Source organism: Maniola hyperantus, chromosome Z (assembly GCF_902806685.2).
Source record: "Maniola hyperantus chromosome Z, iAphHyp1.2, whole genome shotgun sequence".
In the NCBI taxonomy this organism is placed as follows: domain Eukaryota; kingdom Metazoa; phylum Arthropoda; class Insecta; order Lepidoptera; family Nymphalidae; genus Maniola; species Maniola hyperantus.
Window position 1 is genome coordinate 11,711,805 of NC_048564.1, and position 21,467 is coordinate 11,733,271.

At 36.0% G+C, this 21,467-nt stretch overlaps 1 protein-coding gene across 1 annotated transcript; it reads left to right on the forward strand.

Annotated features, from left to right (window-relative positions):
* Window positions 1-682: 682 nt before the first annotated feature.
* On the forward strand, window positions 683-20,897 carry LOC117995666 (titin homolog). Its single transcript, XM_034983648.2, has 9 exons — window positions 683-985; window positions 1,575-2,058; window positions 3,769-4,828; window positions 5,395-6,137; window positions 6,228-6,476; window positions 7,043-7,302; window positions 8,175-8,295; window positions 8,770-9,057; window positions 12,032-20,897. The coding sequence occupies exons 2-8, from the start codon at window positions 1,609-1,611 to the stop codon at window positions 9,055-9,057; spliced, it is 3,171 nt and encodes a 1,056-aa protein (XP_034839539.1). The 5' UTR covers window positions 683-985; window positions 1,575-1,608; the 3' UTR covers window positions 12,032-20,897.
* The last annotated feature ends 570 nt before the right edge of the window (window positions 20,898-21,467 follow it).

Genomic DNA, 21,467 nt, shown 5'->3' on the forward strand with positions numbered 1-21,467 from the left:
GAAATACCTTGCATCCTGGGGACAGGCTACTACGGAATCGGATGGGCTACTTTTCGTCCCGGAAAATTAAAAGTTCCCACGTAGTTTTAACAACCTAAATCCATGCGGGCGAAGCCGCGGGCATCAGGTAGTTAATGTATATAATTCTTCTACTCCTGTGTACTCTATCATAATGAAAAGTGACGGCAAATTGAAAAAATACGTCGTCGTATTTTTAGTTCGGTTTGGACTATTCTCTATAGTCTAAGAGTTCAAATTATAGCAGAAGACATAGAATTTTAAACTGGACTATTACAAGTCGGTTAAAAATATCAGAAATAATAATAAATTGAAATCAATCTGAAATGTCTTCGCGTCACGCCACGGCTAAATTGGCTAGTTTACTCTGGCCTCGTTCTCTTATGGGCTTGGCCTCTGCCGGTGTGCCTTGTCCCTTGGTCGGCCTACGAACCATTTGGCGCGCTTTTTTAGTTTTATAACATTGATTAATATAACGTAGGTACATACCGAATGTATAATAATTTATATAAAATATGGTTAAAACTTATCCCTAGAAACAGAAAAAGTGTTAACAAAAATAAATTATTTCATTATGTAAGTATAAATGAGTTAATATAAAATTAATAAATATTTTTTATTTTAGACTGGATTCTGGAAGTCACGTGACGGTTTTGACTCATCGCCCATCGGCTATCGCCGCCATATTGCGTTTGTGCTGTAGTCAGGGTTCATGTCGTACTGTCCTTAATTTATTAAATATTTTATAAGATTGTTTTATGTAGTTACATTTGATAGCTTGAGATATTCAAATTAAAGTTTTCTTTATGCTGTGCATATTTTAAAGTACTTAACACATAGTGTACTCATAATAATTGTGATAAAGCTAGTTTGCCCTGGGTTATACCATTGAAATAACCAAGTTACTAGTGAACGTCGATCGAGTACCAGAAAATTGTCAGCCACGGAGCACCGCGAACTGGATCAGGTCATGAATCTTACTGTTTTTCATATAACTATAGTGTCAAAAATTGCTATTATTATAATAAAATCAAATACAATCACAATCTACTAACCGGCATCTCGATTGTTTACATTTTAAATGTGCAAAAACTTTTGTTAATTCGTATTTGTAACCGAGTGAATTAAGATAACTTCAATTTATTTTTTATGTGGCAAATACAGAATTAAGTTTATTGATTAATTTTTTAAATAGGTTATTACAAATTTCTCTAATTTGGGTCGAAAGTTGTTTCGCTACCTTGAGCTGTTTTCGCCGTTCGCCTATCGTTAACATAAAAAATAGCTTGTAAGCTTATGTTAAATCGTTTTCTTTTCTGTGGGAATCTTTTCCGATGCTGTGACCTTTGCGGTATACACGTACACGCAATTCTACTGAAATGTACCATGGAACCGCCATTTTGATTGCTAGTAAGGCGCCAGGGGAGGGGTGAGGAGGACGGGAGGGGGCGGTCTTCACTATAAAAAAATGTGACGCTCTGTCATTTAATTAAAGTACCTTCATGAACATCATAATAATGAAAATATAACCTTATTGTTTGATGGTATTTTGACAGGTCCTATTGACATGGAATGTAGCTTGATATCAATATGAATGGGAGAGTGAATGGCACAATGGAAGAGTCACCCGAGCTGTCTCATGTCGTCTCTCCTGAGAACTCTCATATGGATGAGACCAATAAAGAAGATGACCCTTCACTTAAGCTGATTCACAGCAACACTGAAACCAATAATGATGCAGACAGTGCCAGTGAACCCACAGAAAACTCCAACAATATAGCCGAAGTTGCAATCAGTAATGGCATTGTAGACCATAAACCAGATAAACTTAGAGATGATACAACACATATGCTTCAACAAGAGAGTATAAATAATGCCGCAGAAATTCACTGTGATACAAGTTGTAATGAATTGAGCTCAGACTCAATATATAGTCCAAAAGAATCGCAAAATGAACAAGCAGTTCTGGATGAGTCAGATCCACTGGAGGATTGTAATGTTAACTATAAAAACGAAGAAATAAATGATTCTAATCTTGAGGTAAGTTTTAACAAATTATTTCTATTTTGTTTTTGTTTTAAAGTTTTGGAGATAAAAGTGAAAATTTAATCTAGCAAATAATTATTTAAAACCTAGTATTCAATTAAATAATTTTTTCTTTATTGATCATCATCACACATTATAAAACTAAGTCTCCTGTCTCAGTCTAGTTTGTCTATCTTATGTGCTCATATCAGATCTGTTTTCACTGATGGATAGGCTAATGCACGAAAAGTTTTAGGTGTATAATTTACAAAGGGTTGGTGTAAATTGGCTGAGCAGTAATTGTCTATTTATCATATAAGTTGGCACAAGTGGTACTACTTGAGAGCTTTAGTTGCTATTACACCATTAGATTTATTGGATAAAAATTAATATCTTCTAAGAACAACCAATAATATTATAATGAAAATAATGAACAAATACAACTCATAATCCTCACTGGATACTTCAGCTAATTATTATGCAAATCCGGGGAGGCCTCTAGTAAATAGTCATGTTGAAACAGATTCAATTATTAAATAGTAGATTAACCACAACTTATTTTGGATGGATTTATAAATAAATAAAAATCATTTATTTGAACCATAGAGATTATATTTGGCCAGTAAAGAGAATCTAATGTTAGTTAGCTTAAACTACCTAATCCTAGTTGTTTAAGACAGGCTTGATATGTGAGTATGTGCTCCATATGACAACTTAGGTGTTTTCACACATTTTCCCATTTACTATAATATAATTTACTGATTGATACACCAACATCCTGCTTTAACCCTTGGACCTAGAAAGCTGAAATTTTGCACAGAAGCTGCCTTCATAATCCATACAGGGATTAAAGGCGCATTAAAATTCCCATGGGATATTTTATTTTATTTTCTTTTATATGGAATAAATGGTATTTATATTTTTAAGCCACGGGCGTTCGCTAGTAGTTTATTATTTTATTTATTATGGAAAGCCAACATTTTTAACATAATTTTATCTTAGGGCAACATGCTCAACCTATTAAAGGCTATCATCATATCATAGTTAATAAAAATTAAGGAGATCAGCCAAGTTATTTAAAAAAAAAATAGTATTCTTTACTCAAAAACTCACTTAGTTACTGTTTTTGAAATTAGTATTTTACGATACGTGTGACTTTAGAAGCCGAGAGCTAGCGCCCGAGTGTAGCGAGGGTGCAAAGCGCCGTGTAGTAAAGGTTTACATTAAGTCACGAGTATCGTGTCCTATTTTATAGCTCGTGTGACCTAAACCTGCGTAATGCTTAAGATTTTAAGTAGTCCATTTTTACACTGCAAAAATGTATGATTTAACGGCATAGTAGTGTGTGGCCAATAAGGCCGCCAACTATATCAGCTGTTTTGGGACTGATCATAATTCAGGTGGCGCAAGACCGTGGCGTGTGGAAGTCCCTACCTGAGACCTATGTTCAGCAGTGGATGTCTATCGGTTGATGATGATGATGATATCTATTCAAAAGAGATGATTTTTAGTGTCATGTTGCAAGTTTAAAGATTATTTTTAGTATCATGTTGCAAGTTTAAAGATTAAAACGTTTGATTGCGTACCACAGTTTAAACTTAATATTACCTCATTGGGACTTCACAGTACTTTGGGTTTAAGGTATTTATTAGCCACTGTACTCACGCTACAGTTACGCGCCGCGAGCTCAAGCTCAAGTCGGCTTTCTTATTGTATCCTTTTTAGATTTCCGATGAATCAGAATCTTCAAACGATGATGAATGTTCTGAAGTACCAGCTGAACAAAAAGTAAAAGAAACAGAAACCTTCAAGGTGGATTCAGACATAGATGACTCCTCACAAGAAACTCAAAATCCTAATAAAAGTGCACCATTAAAAGAATGGCCAGATGGACAAAATCCTAACTCTAAAGACTGTTCCAGTCCTGAAGTACAAGAAATAGTGGACAGCTGTGTTATCCCAGATAAGGAAGAACCCAAACCTATAAAAGAAAATAAACCACCACTACGAAGAAGTAGCAGGGCTATTAAACGAAAGAGGTATGATGGTCAAGATATGGAGAATGGAGATGATGATTCTGACATCGAAGAAGTTATCATGCCCGATTTTAAACGCAATGATTCAAGACGAAAATCAAAATCTATCGTCATCAACAATACTAAAACTTTAGTCGAAATGGCATCCAAACCCATAAGATCAGGACCTCAGAAAAAAGATAACACAGTAGTTATTCTAGATACACATCGTGAATCTTCTAATAGGGGCCCAATGATGCGTAAAAATCCAATGGCTCTAAATAATACGCCATTGAGTGCACAGAATTTGTACCAGAGTATCCTAGCACGTGGTACTACTGTAACCCCAGTGAGCAGTAAAAATGCGACGCAGCAGACACATACACAGAGTACTGTTACACAAAGTACTGTTACACAGAGTAATGTGCAGCCAGCACAACCAGCAATACTGCCCTCACTAACAGATGACATGTTTGTTGTTGAAGCACCTTCTTTTATTGTACCTTATGTATATGAAAAGCCATCAGTTAAACCGTTTAGAGAATTCGTTGATGAGTTAGGTAAAGAATTAGCGGCGGAAAAAGCTAAGGAAGAGGAACAAGAGAAGGAAAAGAAATTGGCGGAGAAAACGAAAGCTGGAGAGGAAGCATCTGACGCGGAAGTAAAGGAAACAAAGGAGACAGTTGAAGAGGGCGAGGATGAAAATGTCAAAGCCGAAGAAAATGCAAAAGTAGATGAAGAAAAAAAAAAGGAAAAGGATGTAAGAAAAGGTGAGCAATGATAATTATATTTTCTAGCACTGGCTAGGAAAGTGGTTCATTGTTAAAAAAACAAAACTTCAATCCATACTTATATGCATGCTAGCAATTCCCAACATGACAATTGATAATAGAAATTGCTAGACAGTTTTATACGGCTAATAACAAGGTTCTTTAAATGCACATTAACATAATTTATTTTTAGGTATACGTGATATTTCTTATTTTATCTATGTTCATATCTTAAAATTCTTGTTATGAAATCAAAATGTGCCACATATTGACCTACTTTGTTCACATACATCTATAATATATAAAAAAAATTGTAACACTGTTTTGTTAGGAAAATATTGCAAAATAATGCTATAAAATATTTTTTCTCATTATGTGTTATAATTCTTCAACCTTTTTAACGGCTCTGGACGGCGGCAAATCCGTGCGTCGCCCTTGGTCGTTTCGTATCATTGTCTGTGGTACGCGCATGCGCGGTGGACGCCATATTTAATTTAAATAATTACTGTATTTTTATTAATAAAATTTTAAAGTTGATTTGATAAAATTCATTGAAATATGTTTAGAACGCCGCCGACGTAAACGAGATGAAGACGACGACGCGTCCTGGGATGGATCTTTGGAATCCGATGATGATGATAATTGTAGTGATGAAGAAGTCGCTATCGTTATAAAAGACAAAGCAGACTCTATCGATGATATAAAAGATGTGACAGATTTGACAGTTGATAAGATTATCACCGGAAAGTCAGATAATTACTTTGACATGACACTCGGCAAATTTTTCATGGATATTGGCCTAAATTTAGTCCAAGGGTTTGTTCAAAATGATTTGTTAAAGCAACAAAATAGAAAACTATACAGAGAGAAGAAAGGTGGGCATAGTACAAAATCTACAGAGACATCTATCACTTTGCTTATGAAAAATTTAGATATCAGCAAGGAACATAATGCACCATATAAATTTAAACAGCTTAAATGTGAATTTTGTACCTTTAAATGTGAGTCGCTATTAGTTATGTCGCATCACCTGGAGACTCCACATATGAAAAATAATGTTTATAAATGCAACTTTTGCGAATATGATAGTAAAAGTCCTCACGATATATTGTATCATATGGAATCAAAGCACAATACTCGTGGGAGGTTGGAAAGGGCGCCAGCTTACCACCAATGTGCCAACTGTCCTTTTGAAGATAACGGTAAAGGTAAACTTGCGCGTCATCAGATAGCGTGTGCTAAAAAGTTCAAGCCTGATTTCAATTTATCACCACCGATAGAATGGGAACCACCTGCGAAAATACCAAAGGTATCATTTTATTTTACTACTTGGACTAGTCATGTGTTTAGTTGAATTAGATTGTATCCTTGTCAACATACTACATTACATTTTTTACAGATGGCGCGAGCTCGCAATCAAATGCTAGGGTCATATCAAAATACGTTCAACAAGGGTCAAAATGTTAACAATAATTTTGGACGGCCCGTTATGAACAACTTTGGTTCTAGTTCTATGTATCGTCCTAGGGGGCGTTCGCCTATGGGTGTCCCAACACGACCAACTCCTATACAGGGCATACCAATTATCCGCAGTGGAATAATGGGAAGGCATAGTAATCCCGTGCAAATGGCTTCAAACTTCGCTGGGGTGAGTGTCATGACATTAACTGTTATAAATGGTGTGACTTTAATTTTATATAATACTAGCTTATGCTCGCGACTTCGTCCGCGTGGAATACACAAATTTCAAACCCCTATTATATATATAATAGCTATCTGCATACAAAATCCGTCCAGTAGTTTGAGCTGTGCATTGATAGATCAGTCAGTCAATCAGTCAGTCAGTCACCTTTTCCTTTTACATATTTAGAAAGGATTTGCAAAAAACCCAACCAAGGAAAGTAAAGGCGGGCCTGCCAATTACAGTTTGGGATAAAGAAAAGTCAGTGTCTTTGTTTATTAGGCTCGTTGCTGATGCCCGCGGCTGCGTTCGCGTGGATTTAGGTTTTTAAAAATCTGGTGGGAACTCTTTAATTTTCCGGGATAAAAAGTAGCCTATATCATTTTCCAGGTCTTTAACCATGCAAAAATTACGTTAATTCGCTGCTCCGTAGTCCGTTGTGACTTGGTTGAAGGACTAATCAACAAACAAAAACACTTTTGCATTTATAATAATAGTAGTGGTTATACCGATTTGTTATATTTAACCTACAGAATAACGAAAAGAATATGCCAAAGTCAATGTACCAGCCATCGATTTCTATCACACCGTTGCCGCGACAGCCCCAGCCGGTTCAACCTCCGCCTCCAAGTCAGCAGAATAAGAGCACTTGTGTCATCTGTGAAATCTGCGATGGCTACATAAAGGACTTAGAACAGCTCCGAAACCACATGCAATGGATACACAAAGTCAAAATCCACCCCAAAATGATTTACAACAGGCCTCCGCTGAATTGTCAAAAGTGCCAGTTTAGGTATGAGTTTATTATTGTACTGATATGTAGTTTAGTATTGATATAGAACAGGCCCCCAGTAAATTTTCAGTGACGCTAGTTTGTGTTTAATTTTATTTGAACTGTTTCACAACCACCTAAAGAATAAAGACATTTATTTTGAGCGATTCCCTAAGGATGTGGTTATGTCAAATTCTGTTAACCAGTTCAAGAATAGATTGACAAACATTTGGAAGACTCGAAGCACTTCTGATATAGACGCATCAGCGAAAGCTGCTTAGTCTATTAAAAATAATAATTCCCAATTCAAAAACTGTAGTAATGTCAAAATTATTTGTTAGATAAAGTTTATCTGACGGTTGTGATGTAACAGGCCCTTGTAGAAACTATGTACGCGGCCAAAGTAATGTACATCGACATTTAGAAGGAGATAGCAGATTTGTAGAGCACTGTCAGTCGTTGAGACCGACAAAACGTCATATAGGTATGAGTGACAGACGCTCTACAAAGCAGAAATGTCATTCTAAAGGCCGATATACATCACTTTCGGCCGCATACTGTACAACAGGTTTCCAGTAAATAGACAGAAATTCTAGTTTGTTTTATTTTTTTATTGTATTACTAGCTGATGGCCGCGACTTCGTCCGCGTGGAATTAGGTTTTTTAAAAATCCCGTAGGAACTCTTTGATTTTCCGGGATAAAATGTAGCCTATGTCACTTTCCAGGTCTTTACCTATACCTATCCAAAAAATCACGTCAATCCGTTGCACAGTTGCGACGTGATTGAAGGACAAACCGACAAACAAACACTTTCGCATTTATAATAAGGGTACTATTACTGATTGTATTATGTTCCAAAATGATGTATAAACTTTTTCCTCTGGATTTGCAGGTTCTTTACTGACCAGGGATTGGAGAGGCATCTATTGGGGTCTCACGGTTTGGTCACAAGTTCCATGCAAGAAGCGGCAAACAAGGGCAAGGACGCCGGTCGCTGTCCCGTGTGTGGAAGGGTAAGAAACATTGTCCTTTCGTTTCGTTTTGTCAGGGTTCTGTTCCATAATAGTACAATAGGAAATCCAACAAATCCAACAAAGGTTTACAAAGTTACAGGCATTTTAATTTTGGAGTGGGAGGGTCTTCTATCCCTTTCTCGCAAAACGAAAATTTGTATGAAACCGCACGAAGCTACTATGGCATTAATAAGGTGTGACGTCAAACTGCTATATCACTATCTGTCTAAACAGAAATGTTTAAATGCTTATAACTTTTTTGTTATTTGATCGATTTAATTAGTTTTTTCAGTTTACGTTATTATTTTTATCCTAGTTTATAATAAAGCAATAAAAAATTGGAGTCAAATACCCAATTGGTTAAACAGATGAGCCGTTTAAAGCTAGCAGACATACACCCAGACAGACACACTTTCGCATTTTGTAATATTAGTATGGATATGAATTTATAACAATAACAATAAATAATTTCAGGTTTACCAATGGAAGCTTCTCAACCATGTAACAAGAGATCACAAGCTCCCATTGAAGCCGGCACATCTCTCATACAAGTGTACTGTATGCACTGCAACATTCGGAATGTACAAGCAATTCGAGAACCACGTGTACTCTAAGCACAGCGTAGTTGCTAAACGCGTTATGGACAAAGGCCAGTCAGCGGCGGCCCCGGTCAAGAGTGGCCAGTCATTACTCAAACCGCTTAAGATAAACGACGAGATCACTATTATACCGCAGCCTGTGAAGTCTACCACTGACAAATAGGTAAGTGCGATAAATCAGATATCTTCTAAATATATAAAAGGAAAAGGTGACTGACTGACTGACTGATCTATCAACGCACAGCTCAAACTACTGGACGGATCGCGCCGAAATTCGGCATGCTATTAGCTATTATGACGTAGGCAACCGCTAAGAAAGGATTTTTGAAAATTCAACCCCTAAGGGGGTGAAATAGGGGTTTGAAATATGTGTAGTCCACGCGGACGAAGCCGCGAGCATAAGCTAGTTAGATAATAAATCATCATCATGATCAACTCATCGCCGGCTCACTACAGAGCACGGGTCTGCTCTCAAAGTGAGAAGGGTTTGGCCATAGTCTACCACGCTGGCCATATGCGGATTGGTAGACTTCACACACCTTTGAGAACATTATGGAGAACTCTCAGGTACGCAGGTTTCCTCACGATGTTTTCCTTCACCATTCAAGCAAGTGAAATTTAATTACTTAAAACTCACATAACTCCGAAAAGTTAAAGGTGCGTGCCTTTAATTATATTATTTACAAAATAAATATATAATACACACACACACACACATTATTATAATTAGATAAAGCGGTCTCTTGTAGGGATTCCCTGTCGCTACTACAAAGTTTTACATAATCACCCCGCTGTTTGATGACATCTCTCAACCTAGTTGGGGTCTGTCAACGCTGAGCTTTCCTCCAGGTCGCTATTTTAGCATCTTGGGATCCTAGCATCTATAGGTTTTTCAAACTATGTGCCCTGCCCACTGCCACTGAAGCTTTGCAAACCAGTGAGCTATGTTGAGATACTTAGGTTCTCCCTTATGGATCTGTCTAATCTGCGATGAATTATTATTGTTGTGTCTTTTTTTTAAAGTTATAATATAACATAAAGCTGGCGTCATTTAATTATTATGGCTTCATCTCTGCGCTGTATAGTAAGGCTATCCTTTGTGCGAAGGAAAATAAAATTCTACGACAAAGAACTGTTTTATTTAGAGTTTTGTAGAATAAGTCTATAATAATAACCGAAGCCTAACTTTCACCGCCTGTCCTTCCACTAATCTAAACCTTTATTACCCGTTTTCTTCAAACAGTACCTACTGAATTGATTTTGATGCGATTTTTATTACAGTGTGACAAGGCTCTCATTGCACTTGAATGACATTGACAGGGGGGCGTTGTTGGAGAACAAAGGCTTAGAATATTCAAACAAGAACAAAGGGTACACTTGACGGCAACGTTAGTTCCGATTTTTGCCACGCGCCAAGATAGCCTTGTCGCACTGTATGTATATAATATGTATCATCTCAGATCAGCTTCTGACAGCAGACAAATTTTACGGTTATAGATCAAAAGTGGTACACTGCAGTCATGAGTTTGTAAAGGTTTAAATATCTTCATTTTAGATTTTTGTTTAAAATAGCCCTTTAACTTAAATAGTTAACTTTGGGTACATGTCAAGTCTTGACATAATATTGACCCTAAGATATTTTTTCACTATTATTTTTATATACTATTGTTTATTGTAACCCTTAAGATAATGGTAGGGGAGCCCAAGAGAAGATAAATGTTATTGCAATAGCAAAGTATTTCTTTGTGACTATGTATTTTTGACTATACATTTTTGAAAACCTGTACGTGCTATACCCACCAGTAAAAGTGGTTACATCATATAACCTTTTTTTTCTTTTTAGCATCTAATGTTCACAATCCAATAGGTCCCCACGACGCTCAAGTAAATCCCTATTTAGCCTCTTGGGCTCCCCTACTATAATAATAGCTGGCTTCGAATTATGTTTCTATGTGTTTGTGTGCTTTTTTTTTACTAAATTTCATCCAAATCTGTTAAAATATGGCACTGGATATAAAATGTGGATAAAAACAATCAGAATTTTTCTTTATTGTTAATTTTAATGCTGTTGTGATGGCGAATGATTGATTTACAAATATAAGTATGATTTTTAAATTTAACTATAAGTATGATTTAATTTGGTATGTGTCAAAATCTAACATCAATGCTTTTTTATAATATTATAAATGTGAAAGTGTGTCTGTCTGTCTGTCTGCCTGCTAGCCTTTCACGGCCCAACCGTTCAACCGATTTTGACGAAATTTGGTACAGAGTTAGCTTATATCCCGGGGAAGGACATAGGCTACTTTTTATCACGGAAAATTGAAGAGTTCCCACGGGATTTCAAAAAACCTAAATCCATGCGGACAAAGTCGCGGGCATCATCTAGTATTTTATAGATCTTTAAATCATGCTTTTAACCTATGCCCTAGTCTGTAGTTGTACAGTTTTTTGTTTAATTTTTTATTTGGCGAACAAACAGCTAAACATTTTTCATAATTTTAACCTTAGTCTAGATAATTCCAGTAAGCCAGTAAAGTTTTCAAAATAAAAATAAATTTATAATTACTAGTACATATCCCGATCGGGTAGATATTCTTATTTTAATTTTGGCTCGCATACAACAGTTATAGGTAAGGTTTGCAGCTCCAATCAGGAAACGAATCAGGCACATTTCCTGATTTCAGATGCAAACCTCCCATACTATAAGTAAGTAATATATGAATATGTTGGTATTTATTGTTATATCTATCGCATGACCTTTGGTTAAATTTGTTTCTGCAATAATTACGATTGTTTGTGAAAGATGAAATGTGTACTGCTACCGACCATTTCTCTTTAAGGGCTTAGGTACACTTTATTTAATTTTCTAAGACAGATATCGAATTTCTGTGTGAAATTAAAGCACGGAGAGTCAGTTTACTGAAATCATATATTGGCTTCAATCAGAACTGTTGCAGCCCGAGATGGTGCGCGCTTGTCTAGAAGATGCCTATTCAATCTTGAATTTAAGGTACCCATATTGAAATTGGAGGGGAAAACGGATGCTAGACGGGTGTTCCATATCCTAGCCATTCGAATTAGAAATGAGGAGGATTAGTACACTATGATTAATAGAACGTAAATGCTTGTTTCAGATGGGCGCGGTGCTACATTGGAACAACGCCGTAAGCTTGCCAATATCTTGGTCATACATTTATAGTTTACGAGCATTACGGGGCCTAGTTGTTACCTAGTGTACATTCCAATGTGTTAATGTACACCCAAATTAAAATACAGGAAATAAACCATAATGAAGATGCCCTGGTGTGCGCGACTGCAACGATCCTAAGAGTGATCAATCAACACTGAGCTATGCTCTACCGCTTTTGTTAGTTTAAATTGACGATACAAGCAAACCGACGGGCTGATTACGTAAAACGTTGCAGTAGCGACAGCAACGCGACAGCAGTAGCAATTCGACAGTTCATAGATTGTCCGATAGAGGGTGAACTAGAGCTCGATTGCTGTCTCTGTTGGTCTTCTTCTTATTTTGCTTTGTGGCTATTGCTGTCTCTCTGTAGCCGCTGTTGACATTTGACAGCAATGATCGCGAGATTTGCGCCTGTCGCAAGCCTGTCGCGAGGTTCGTAATCACCCCGCGGCTGTGCTGTGTTTAACATATAATAAGGGTCATCGCATTGTCCCTCTCGCTCAATCTTCCGTCTATCTCGCTTTCACTTGTCGCGCTGTCGCAGTCGCACAGTATACTGCACAACACAATGTTTGTAGAAAACACATAAAGTTAGTTTAGCTGAGCACATCAGAGCGTAGCTGTAAAGAGAAAGGTAGTAATGCTACATAGCATAGCGCAATGTTGATTGGTCACCCTAAGGCCGGGATCGGTAAAGCATAGTTTGATTGGACTAACTGCGAAAAAGCGACTTGGACCAATCGTGCCTGAACGTTTTTTGGTCAGACTTGAATACAGTTAAAAGTAGACAAACCTATGCTGAATGCTACACACTCGATCTAGATCGGCGATATTTGGACCGAGCCAGTTTTAATAAACAGATAAACCAGTTATACCTACTTTTTACCGTGCATTACCTACACTCGCACACAAACACAGCAAATGGCGTTTGTTCATAGAGCATGAATTACCTTCACTCAATAGCAATATTGAGTGTAGGTAATGCACGGCTCCCTATTCACCCCATTCACCCCTCCCCGCCTCGTCTCGGTGGTTGCAAGTCCGGTGCGGCGCCGGAGCGCATCGTGTGACATGCCACAGATATTTCTATGTAAGACGACGCAGCGACACCGCTCCGGCGCCGCAGCGACACCGCTCCGGCGCCGCACCGCCGCCGCAACGCATCGTGTGCCCCCGCTCTAACTGGCTAGTCAGTCCTAAGCTTCAAAGTTTGGAACATCGGCGCTAGGTCGCCCTTCCGGCTTAGGTTTTTCCGCTACCTTCCTTTTGGTACTACGCTATTGGTACCTTCAAAAGGAGTGAATAGGCACCTTCTGTGCAGGCGCGCTTCACCTTAGGCTACATCATCTCCTGCTTGGTGTGATAGCAGTCAAATGCAAGCCTTTTTAGTTATGAAAAAAACAGGTCTATCTCTGGCTCGATCCAAATACCGCCGATCTGGATCGAGTGTGTAACATTTGCCTATGTCAATAAATCTGTCTCGTAAGTAAAGTTTGAGCAAAGTCATACTACGCTCATACTGCGGCAGTCACCCGCCGTTGTCTTCGCACTACAGACTTAGTTACATAAAAAAGTTCTGACGACGTGCGAAACGCCACCAGGGCTTAATTTTCGAGATCCTCGGTCTCACAGTTGTTGTATAATATTTGAAAAAAAAAAACAGAAAAAGTTGGATAGTTTTGTGTATTGGTTCTTATTTTGCTTTATGAGTAGGCAGAGAAAGTAAAAATTAAACAAAATAACATAGTAAATTTACTTATAACACTGCATTACACATATTGAAACAGAGTTGTTTTAGCAAGCATTCAAACCGACTTGAGAATTACTGTGCTGCTTGACTACTTTTTCTGCCTATTGTAATGTCACCAACAATAATTATTTTATTATTTATATATTATAGGTGTGTTTACTATTTGTAACAAAGAGGAGATACTGGTTATCTGTATTTCTAATAAAGTATGTGTATCTACTGTATATATATACACATATAGTTTTATTAGAAATACAATTTAACCAGTGATTTAAAAAACCTTTTGTGTTATTCATAGCGAATTTAATTAGCATAAAATTGATTTTTTTATATATAAATCCTAATGATCTCTCATGCTTGTATAATCTGGATACAAAGCAGAAAATGGGCCATTTCATACCGTCAGATTAAAGGTTGCGCTTGACCATAATTGCGTTAGAAGGTTAAAGGCTGAGTGCCAAAAGGGACTCGGTTTCCTTACGTAGAAGTGGATTTGTCGTGGTGCGGGTACCGCCACTTCCCCTTAGTGATCACCAGTGATCAGAATAGCATCATAATAAAAGCCTAGCATGCTTTGCTAGGTCTTTTATTGTTATAATTTGGCCCAGATATATATATATTCTTCAGCATATTCAATTGTGTTGTTCTTGATACTTATAGGCACTTTCAACCCATTTGTCATAGCCTTGGGTTTTTTGTGTGTCCATAATCAATCCTACTTTCCGATTTTCTACATCCAGTTCATTTACCATCCTCTCGAGATTATCTTTGGTTGGAGAAAAGATTATGATGTCATCTGTGAATCTCAGATGTGACAGGTTTTCGCCATTTATTATTATACCGCTTTGTTCCCAGATCAGTTTGCGTAAAATCTCTTCCAGAACCGCAGTGAATAGTGTAGGCGACATGCGATCGCCCTGGCGGACACCTCTTCCTAACTTTATTTCTTTTCCATCTTTTATCAAGTTTTCCAAGTTTTATCTTTGCTTTGCTGTTTCTATAGATGTTTTTTAGTATTCTGATGTACTTATTTTCCACCCCCTGATTCTGACGAGCTTGCCAGATCGCTTCATGTTCGAGTGAGTCGAATGCCTTACTGTAGTCAACAAAGCAGCAGTAGAAGGTAGTGTTGTATTCCTTACTCTTTTCAAAAATTTGTCTGTACATGGATGTGATGTGATCTAAGGTTGAGTAACCACTTCTAAACCCTGCCTGCTCTCTCGATTCTCGACTGATTTTCATCCAGTGCCTTCGTTATACGGCTGAGAATGACTTTAACGAAGACTTTGTAGATATTAGACATTAGACTGAAAAGTCTATAGTAGTTTGTCATCTTTGCTTCCCTTCTTATGCAATAGAACTATTGTTGATGTTGTCCACTGGTCTGGGATCGACTCGCTCTTTACAACGTCATTGAATATGTATTTGAGGATAGGTGCTTAAGTATTTTTGTTTTTTATAGAAACTCATTAGTGAGCAATCTGAACCAGGAGCTGTGTCCTTTTTTGTGAAGCTATTGCCTTTTCCACTTCGCTGAGCATTATTTCTGGTATTATGTCCTCTTCTGTCAGATCTATTGAGAGTAAGGTGCATTGGCTCGAGTACAAGTTTTTGAAGAAATTTATGGCGAATGCGATTATGTCTGGACGTCGGGTTAAATTTTTGCCGCTTTATCTTGCACTTTAGGTATCCAATCTCGTTTTTCAATCAATTGTTTGACCGCTTTCTTGGCACCTCCTGTTTTCTGTATACATTTTTCTAGCTTTTCTAATCTGTATTCTTCTGTCTTTCCGTATGCTTATATTTATTAGTTTGCTAGTCTCAGGTATGACCCTTCTGATATACTTTGTCTTGTTTGGTGTGCTAATTAGTTTGGATCTGTCTTCTAAGGGATTTCTTGTTTTGTCTGATACCCATGGCAAACCCTTTGCTTCATCCACAGATGTTTTTTATTTCTTTTTGTATTCAAAAGTTCAAAAAAAAAGTAATATATTTGGTGATTTTAACGACTCCATGTTGTCTTTCAAAGTTTAGCTACTAACCCGATTCGATATTTATACTATTCCGATCACTGTTGATCATACTACAAAATTTATATTAAATTGTTTACTATGTCATAATAGAGACTAAAACTAAGCCATGTCAATAACAATCATTCATGGCGCACTAGAATTTTGAAATAATCACTGTTGATCATATGAATATATATTAAATTGTTTATTATGTCATAATAGAGACTAAAACTGAACCTATATAACAATCATTCATGGCGCACTAGAATTGAAATAAACTGTCAGATCTTTTAGTATTAATATTGATATAAGAGTGTCTTCTATCTATATTAACTCTAACACTATTTTGCGCATCTACTATATAAATAAACATGTGTACCATATACTGTGGCAATCACAGTTCTGTAATGTCATAGAGTATCATATACTGATGTTTGGATGCGTTATCGACATGAAAGCTCGCTATATCATAAGGCCCCTTAGTGTAAGCCTATGTAAAAAAACTACTCGCTAAAAGTATCATAAATAATACAGAATAAGCATGCACTGTATTATGTCACTGCCTCGGCGTTTAAGCCAGTGATACTTTGAGCAAATTAAATATATACAATCCGATGTTATTGCTTAGTTAATGATGCTGTATATTAGCAGTCGATAAAATGAAGCACTCGATAAGAAAAAATAGTTAATCTTCTGAACTAAACAAAGTATAGTTTCAATAGCTTGAATTTACTCAGACGTAAGACAGAGTTGAAAGAAACTATGTCCCTACATAAATCTCTCTTGTTTCAAAGTCTGAGGGTGAAATCTCTAGAGCGCACTTTGACTTTGCTCAGACTTCAGCTTCAGATAAAACGAGACAGATTTATGTCAGCGATATAACGCTGTCTCGTTTTAACAGTGTCTTAAGTCTGAGCAAAGTCAAAGCGCTATCTATAGATCTCAGCCTGAGAGTCTAGATCTCGAGACTGTAAAACTGCCCTGCCTAATTTTTCAAAGAACTAAGTTAAATGGTCCCATGTTATTATTGGTTCAATTGGATTCGTGTACAAAATAGTAATAGTACTATAATAAAATAATTAAAGTCTCTTAAGCAACATTGACCAGCAGTAGATAATAATTAACCAAAAAAACAATGAGCCTTAGTTCATTGATTTTTATTTTAAATTTACTTAAAGAGACCGAACCAGTTGATTAAATATGTTGGAATGTAGGCTGAACGTACTTTGAACTTGCACCACAATGCTATATACCTCAACAAATGTAATATATATATGTTCTGATATTTATAAATTCGATAATACCCTTTATGTAAGACTAGATGATGCCCGCGACTTCGTCCGCGTTGATTTATATATTTTTTTAATCCTCTAGGAACTCTTTAATCATCGGAAAACTCGGAATCAAAAGTAGCCTATGTCCTTCCCCGGGATGCAAGCAATCTTTGTACCAAGTTTCGTCAAAATCGGTTGAACGGATTGGCCGTGAAAGGCTAGCAGACAGACAGACACACTTTCGCATTTATAATATTAGTATGGATATATGTTCGAAGTGATATATGTAAGTAGTCTATGAGTAGTAGGAAAATTACATAGTGAGGTGATCAATGCCTTGATATCTATACTTTCTATGGTATACGTCTTGATTACCTGAATTTATATTTACATAAGACGAACGATGTAATAGGTAAAACCGATATGGTACGAGATATGAGGTACTCACCCATATAATGAAAGATGTTTTTATGACTCAATATGTGAACCTTTGTTTTTATTGGTGTTCAATTTTTAAAGGTCAGCAACCCTGGCCTTTGATCAACTTTTCTTGGGCAACCCTGCATTCTCTTTACTTATTAGTAACCTCTTGATTTTATCAGACAACCAATTCAAGGCATAATACCTTTTATCTGGTTAAGTGGATGAAGGACGTATATCGGTATTTTAGACCATTAGCTCTCACATAACCAATAAATAATTGGGCGAGCATTATTTAATATAATAATTTCCAACGGAATTGAAAACTGCTCTTTTTTGTACTTTCATTTCGGTGGAGCTGTTGCAAATAATATATTTAATAATAATTATAATATATCTAAATATATAAAAGGAAAAGGTGACTGACTGACTAATCTCAACGCACAGTTTAAACTATCGGATCGGAAAATTTGGCATGCAGATGCATGCCAAATTTCAGCCCGATCCGTCCCGTAGTTTGAAGCTATTATGACGTCGGCATCTGCTAAGAAAGGGTTTTTGAAAATTCAATCTCTAAGGTGGTGAAATAGGGGTTTGAAATTTGTGTAGTCCACGCGGATGAGGTCGCGAGCGTAAGCTAGTTTAATAAATAAAACTTGTCATAGTTTTATCCGCGTTTCGTTTTAGGGTGACGCAGGACGCTCGACCGAAATTAGCAGCGCACGTGGGTAACATGTTTGCTTTTCACTTGACATTGTATGAGAAAGTTGAGAGGCACGATGATTTTCACCGAAATCAAGCGCGCGAAAAGGGTTTAGGAAAAGTATTTTTGAGAAAAACTGCTGAATTTATGTTTGCAAAGTAAAGTTATTTCAACTAATGAATAAATAAACTACGTCTAATGATAAATTGTTTTAGAATTTTCATATCCCTAATCTTATTTATTTACGCCCAAAGTTGTCATTAATTTAGTGTTAAAATAGGAATCTGTTGAGCCTCGTAACTTTTAAATCAATATTTTTTTCAATGTTTTATATACCAATAAACCTAGATAATGACGAGATAAATCGATATAATTCTTAGTTTTGTGCGTACAATATCGAATATTGTTGTAATTTCCCTCCTACGTTTGTATGAAGAAAGCACCGAACTGAGTGCCCTTAAGAGAGTGATTTGAAGGATACTGTTTATTTATCAATAAATCACTCTTTTTTTAATATTATTAGTAACATTCTCTTTAAATATTCGACCATTCAATATAATTTCATCTGAATACATTTTCTATTTTATAATTCATTTAAATAACTCTTTAGTATTTCATCTTACTAGATATTGAGAGTTATTTTTATTTGTCGTTAAATCTTTCTTACAAAGATAGGCTTAAACATAGGCATCTGATTTGATATGGAATGCCTTAATGAGTTATATATGGTATGTTATGATTATAAATACTTAAAATAATTTTATTCATATTGTAAAACAGGCAAATGTAGAACCGCTTTCGCGCTTTACTTACAACATAACGAAAATCATTGGAATAGATATCACTTATATAATATATAAATGATTTATATATTTTGCATTGTTCTATCATTACCATGAAAGGGGCGATCACATTCTCAGAATGAATATTTATTTAGTAGTAATAATTGTGTTGTATTGTCCATACTTTTATACTATTATAATGATACATTAAAAATTATTATAACTAAAACCATAAAACGATCAGAACATCGAATACGACATCTTCAAACATTTTTTCGAAGTACCTAAATTTTTATTTTACCGCCATATGTATCATTAAGGTTAAAACCTCCATTGAATTTACTACATGGTCTTTTATCTCATCGGATGACCATGAGTCCATGACCAGTCTGAATAATTTATTTCTATAAGGATCGGTTCTATTGTCGTGTTCGGGCTATTTGGTAGCGTAGACCGCTACTTATCGTACAAAATACCACGTGTACTGCAGTTTACGGTACTAAACACTCAGACTAACACAATGATATGTCCAACATTATTAATAAATAGGCTGTGTACTGAAATAAAAGGGTATATACTTTTCTCTTTTATCATCGACTATGGGTTGCTTACTTGGGTAAATTAATTAAACACGTAATTATTATGTTTCATTTGTGAAAAGTATGTTGAATGTCTTTCCTGAAAATGCAAATATTAGAAGATAAAAAATATCTTGATTATATCTTGCATGTTCATGATTCTTTTTCTATGTGATATTGTGTCGTTTTACCGTAATCAATGTGTTCATAATATCTCAATTTTGACTTGATATAATCAAGTTAGAACGTTTTACTGAAAATAATCCAATAATCAGCCGTAATCAGAGTCGCTTAATCGTTACTTAAGTTTAGTTAAAACGAGACAGAGCTATATCTCTCACATAAATCTGTCTCGTTTTAACTCGATCTTAAGTAACGATTAGCAGACGACTGAGTGCGGCTGTAAGATTTTTAAAAATAATGAATAATAATTTTTTATTTTATTTTATTTAGATACAAGTTAGCCCCTGACTGCAATCTCACCTGGTGGTAAGTGATGATGCAGTCTAAGATGGAAGCGGGCTAACCTGGAAGGAATATGGCATTTTATAAATTAGTTTTTAATAATATTAGTTAAATTCTTGTTTCTTTTATCATAATTTTGCTGATTTGGAAGTTTTAAGATGTACAGTATTTTTTGATCAAGAAAATCGAAGTAAAAATTACAAAGGAGATTTTATTTTAATTCTGCAAATTGATAAATGATTGATGTTTTATGAAGATTTTTTTTATACTTGTGTGAATGCATGATTTTTGATTTGTTTGAATAGAGCATTTCTCTATCTCATTTCCATGGTTAAAATTCTTTGTCAGTATCTAACTTCAAACTCAATATTTTTAAATATAAATTCTGATGATTTTAAATAACTATGGATAGGTAGAGAAAATCTTTATCGCTGTATTTGTTTAATTGGTACTGATGTTATTAAATACTATAGAAGTCATATAATTTAAAAATTGTTACTAGCGAACGAGTTCAGCAAAAAAAAGGTACCGAAAAAGATTAGCCACAAAAATGTAAGAAATGTTGAGGCATTCCTAGATACAATTCTCTGTACAGTACCAGAGGTGCGTGAATTATATTTATTACTATTTAAATTAGATTGTTTAAAATTATTTAAAAAGTCTAAAGATGTTTTTTTTTCAATGTGGGTAGTGTACGGCGCGGCGTAGGTACCGAAGTAAGCTACATGTACGCCGTATATAAAGATTTTGTAACATTTTGTTATCTTTGATTGTAAATATTTGGTATCGTATAAGTATTTGTAATAAAGATACCCTACCATAATAAGTCTTTTATTAAGGCATGCTTTCCTTACGGCGGTTACGCACTCATCCGATCAGAGTTCGTGAAAATACTTTCCTTTTTGTTTTGTATGGTATGACATATGTCGTAGATAATCGCTGGTACTCTCACGGATTACGGGTAGAACCCGGATGACGGAAGTGCAGTGCGTAATCGCCGTAAGGGTTTCCGAGACCGTCAAGCGGTTTGACGTAAAGCACGTAGATTTTTGCTTGAACCAACTATTTTGACCGATTACAATGTTTGATGCTTGAGCTAAGCATTTACACGATTGATGGTGATTTAATATTTTTGCTTGACGCAACGTTCAGACAGTCTCTAAATATACAAAAGCAAAAGCTGACTGACTGATCTATCAACACAAAGCTCAAACTACTGGACGGATCAGGCTAAAATTTGCCATGCAAATTGCAATTATAACGTAGACGTCCACTAAGAAAGGGTTTTTGAAAATTCAACTTTTATAGGGGTAAAATAGGACTTTGAAATTTGTGTAGTAGTGAAATTGCACTTAGATATTATAGTATGATCAAAAGATGATAGCCTAGTGGTTAA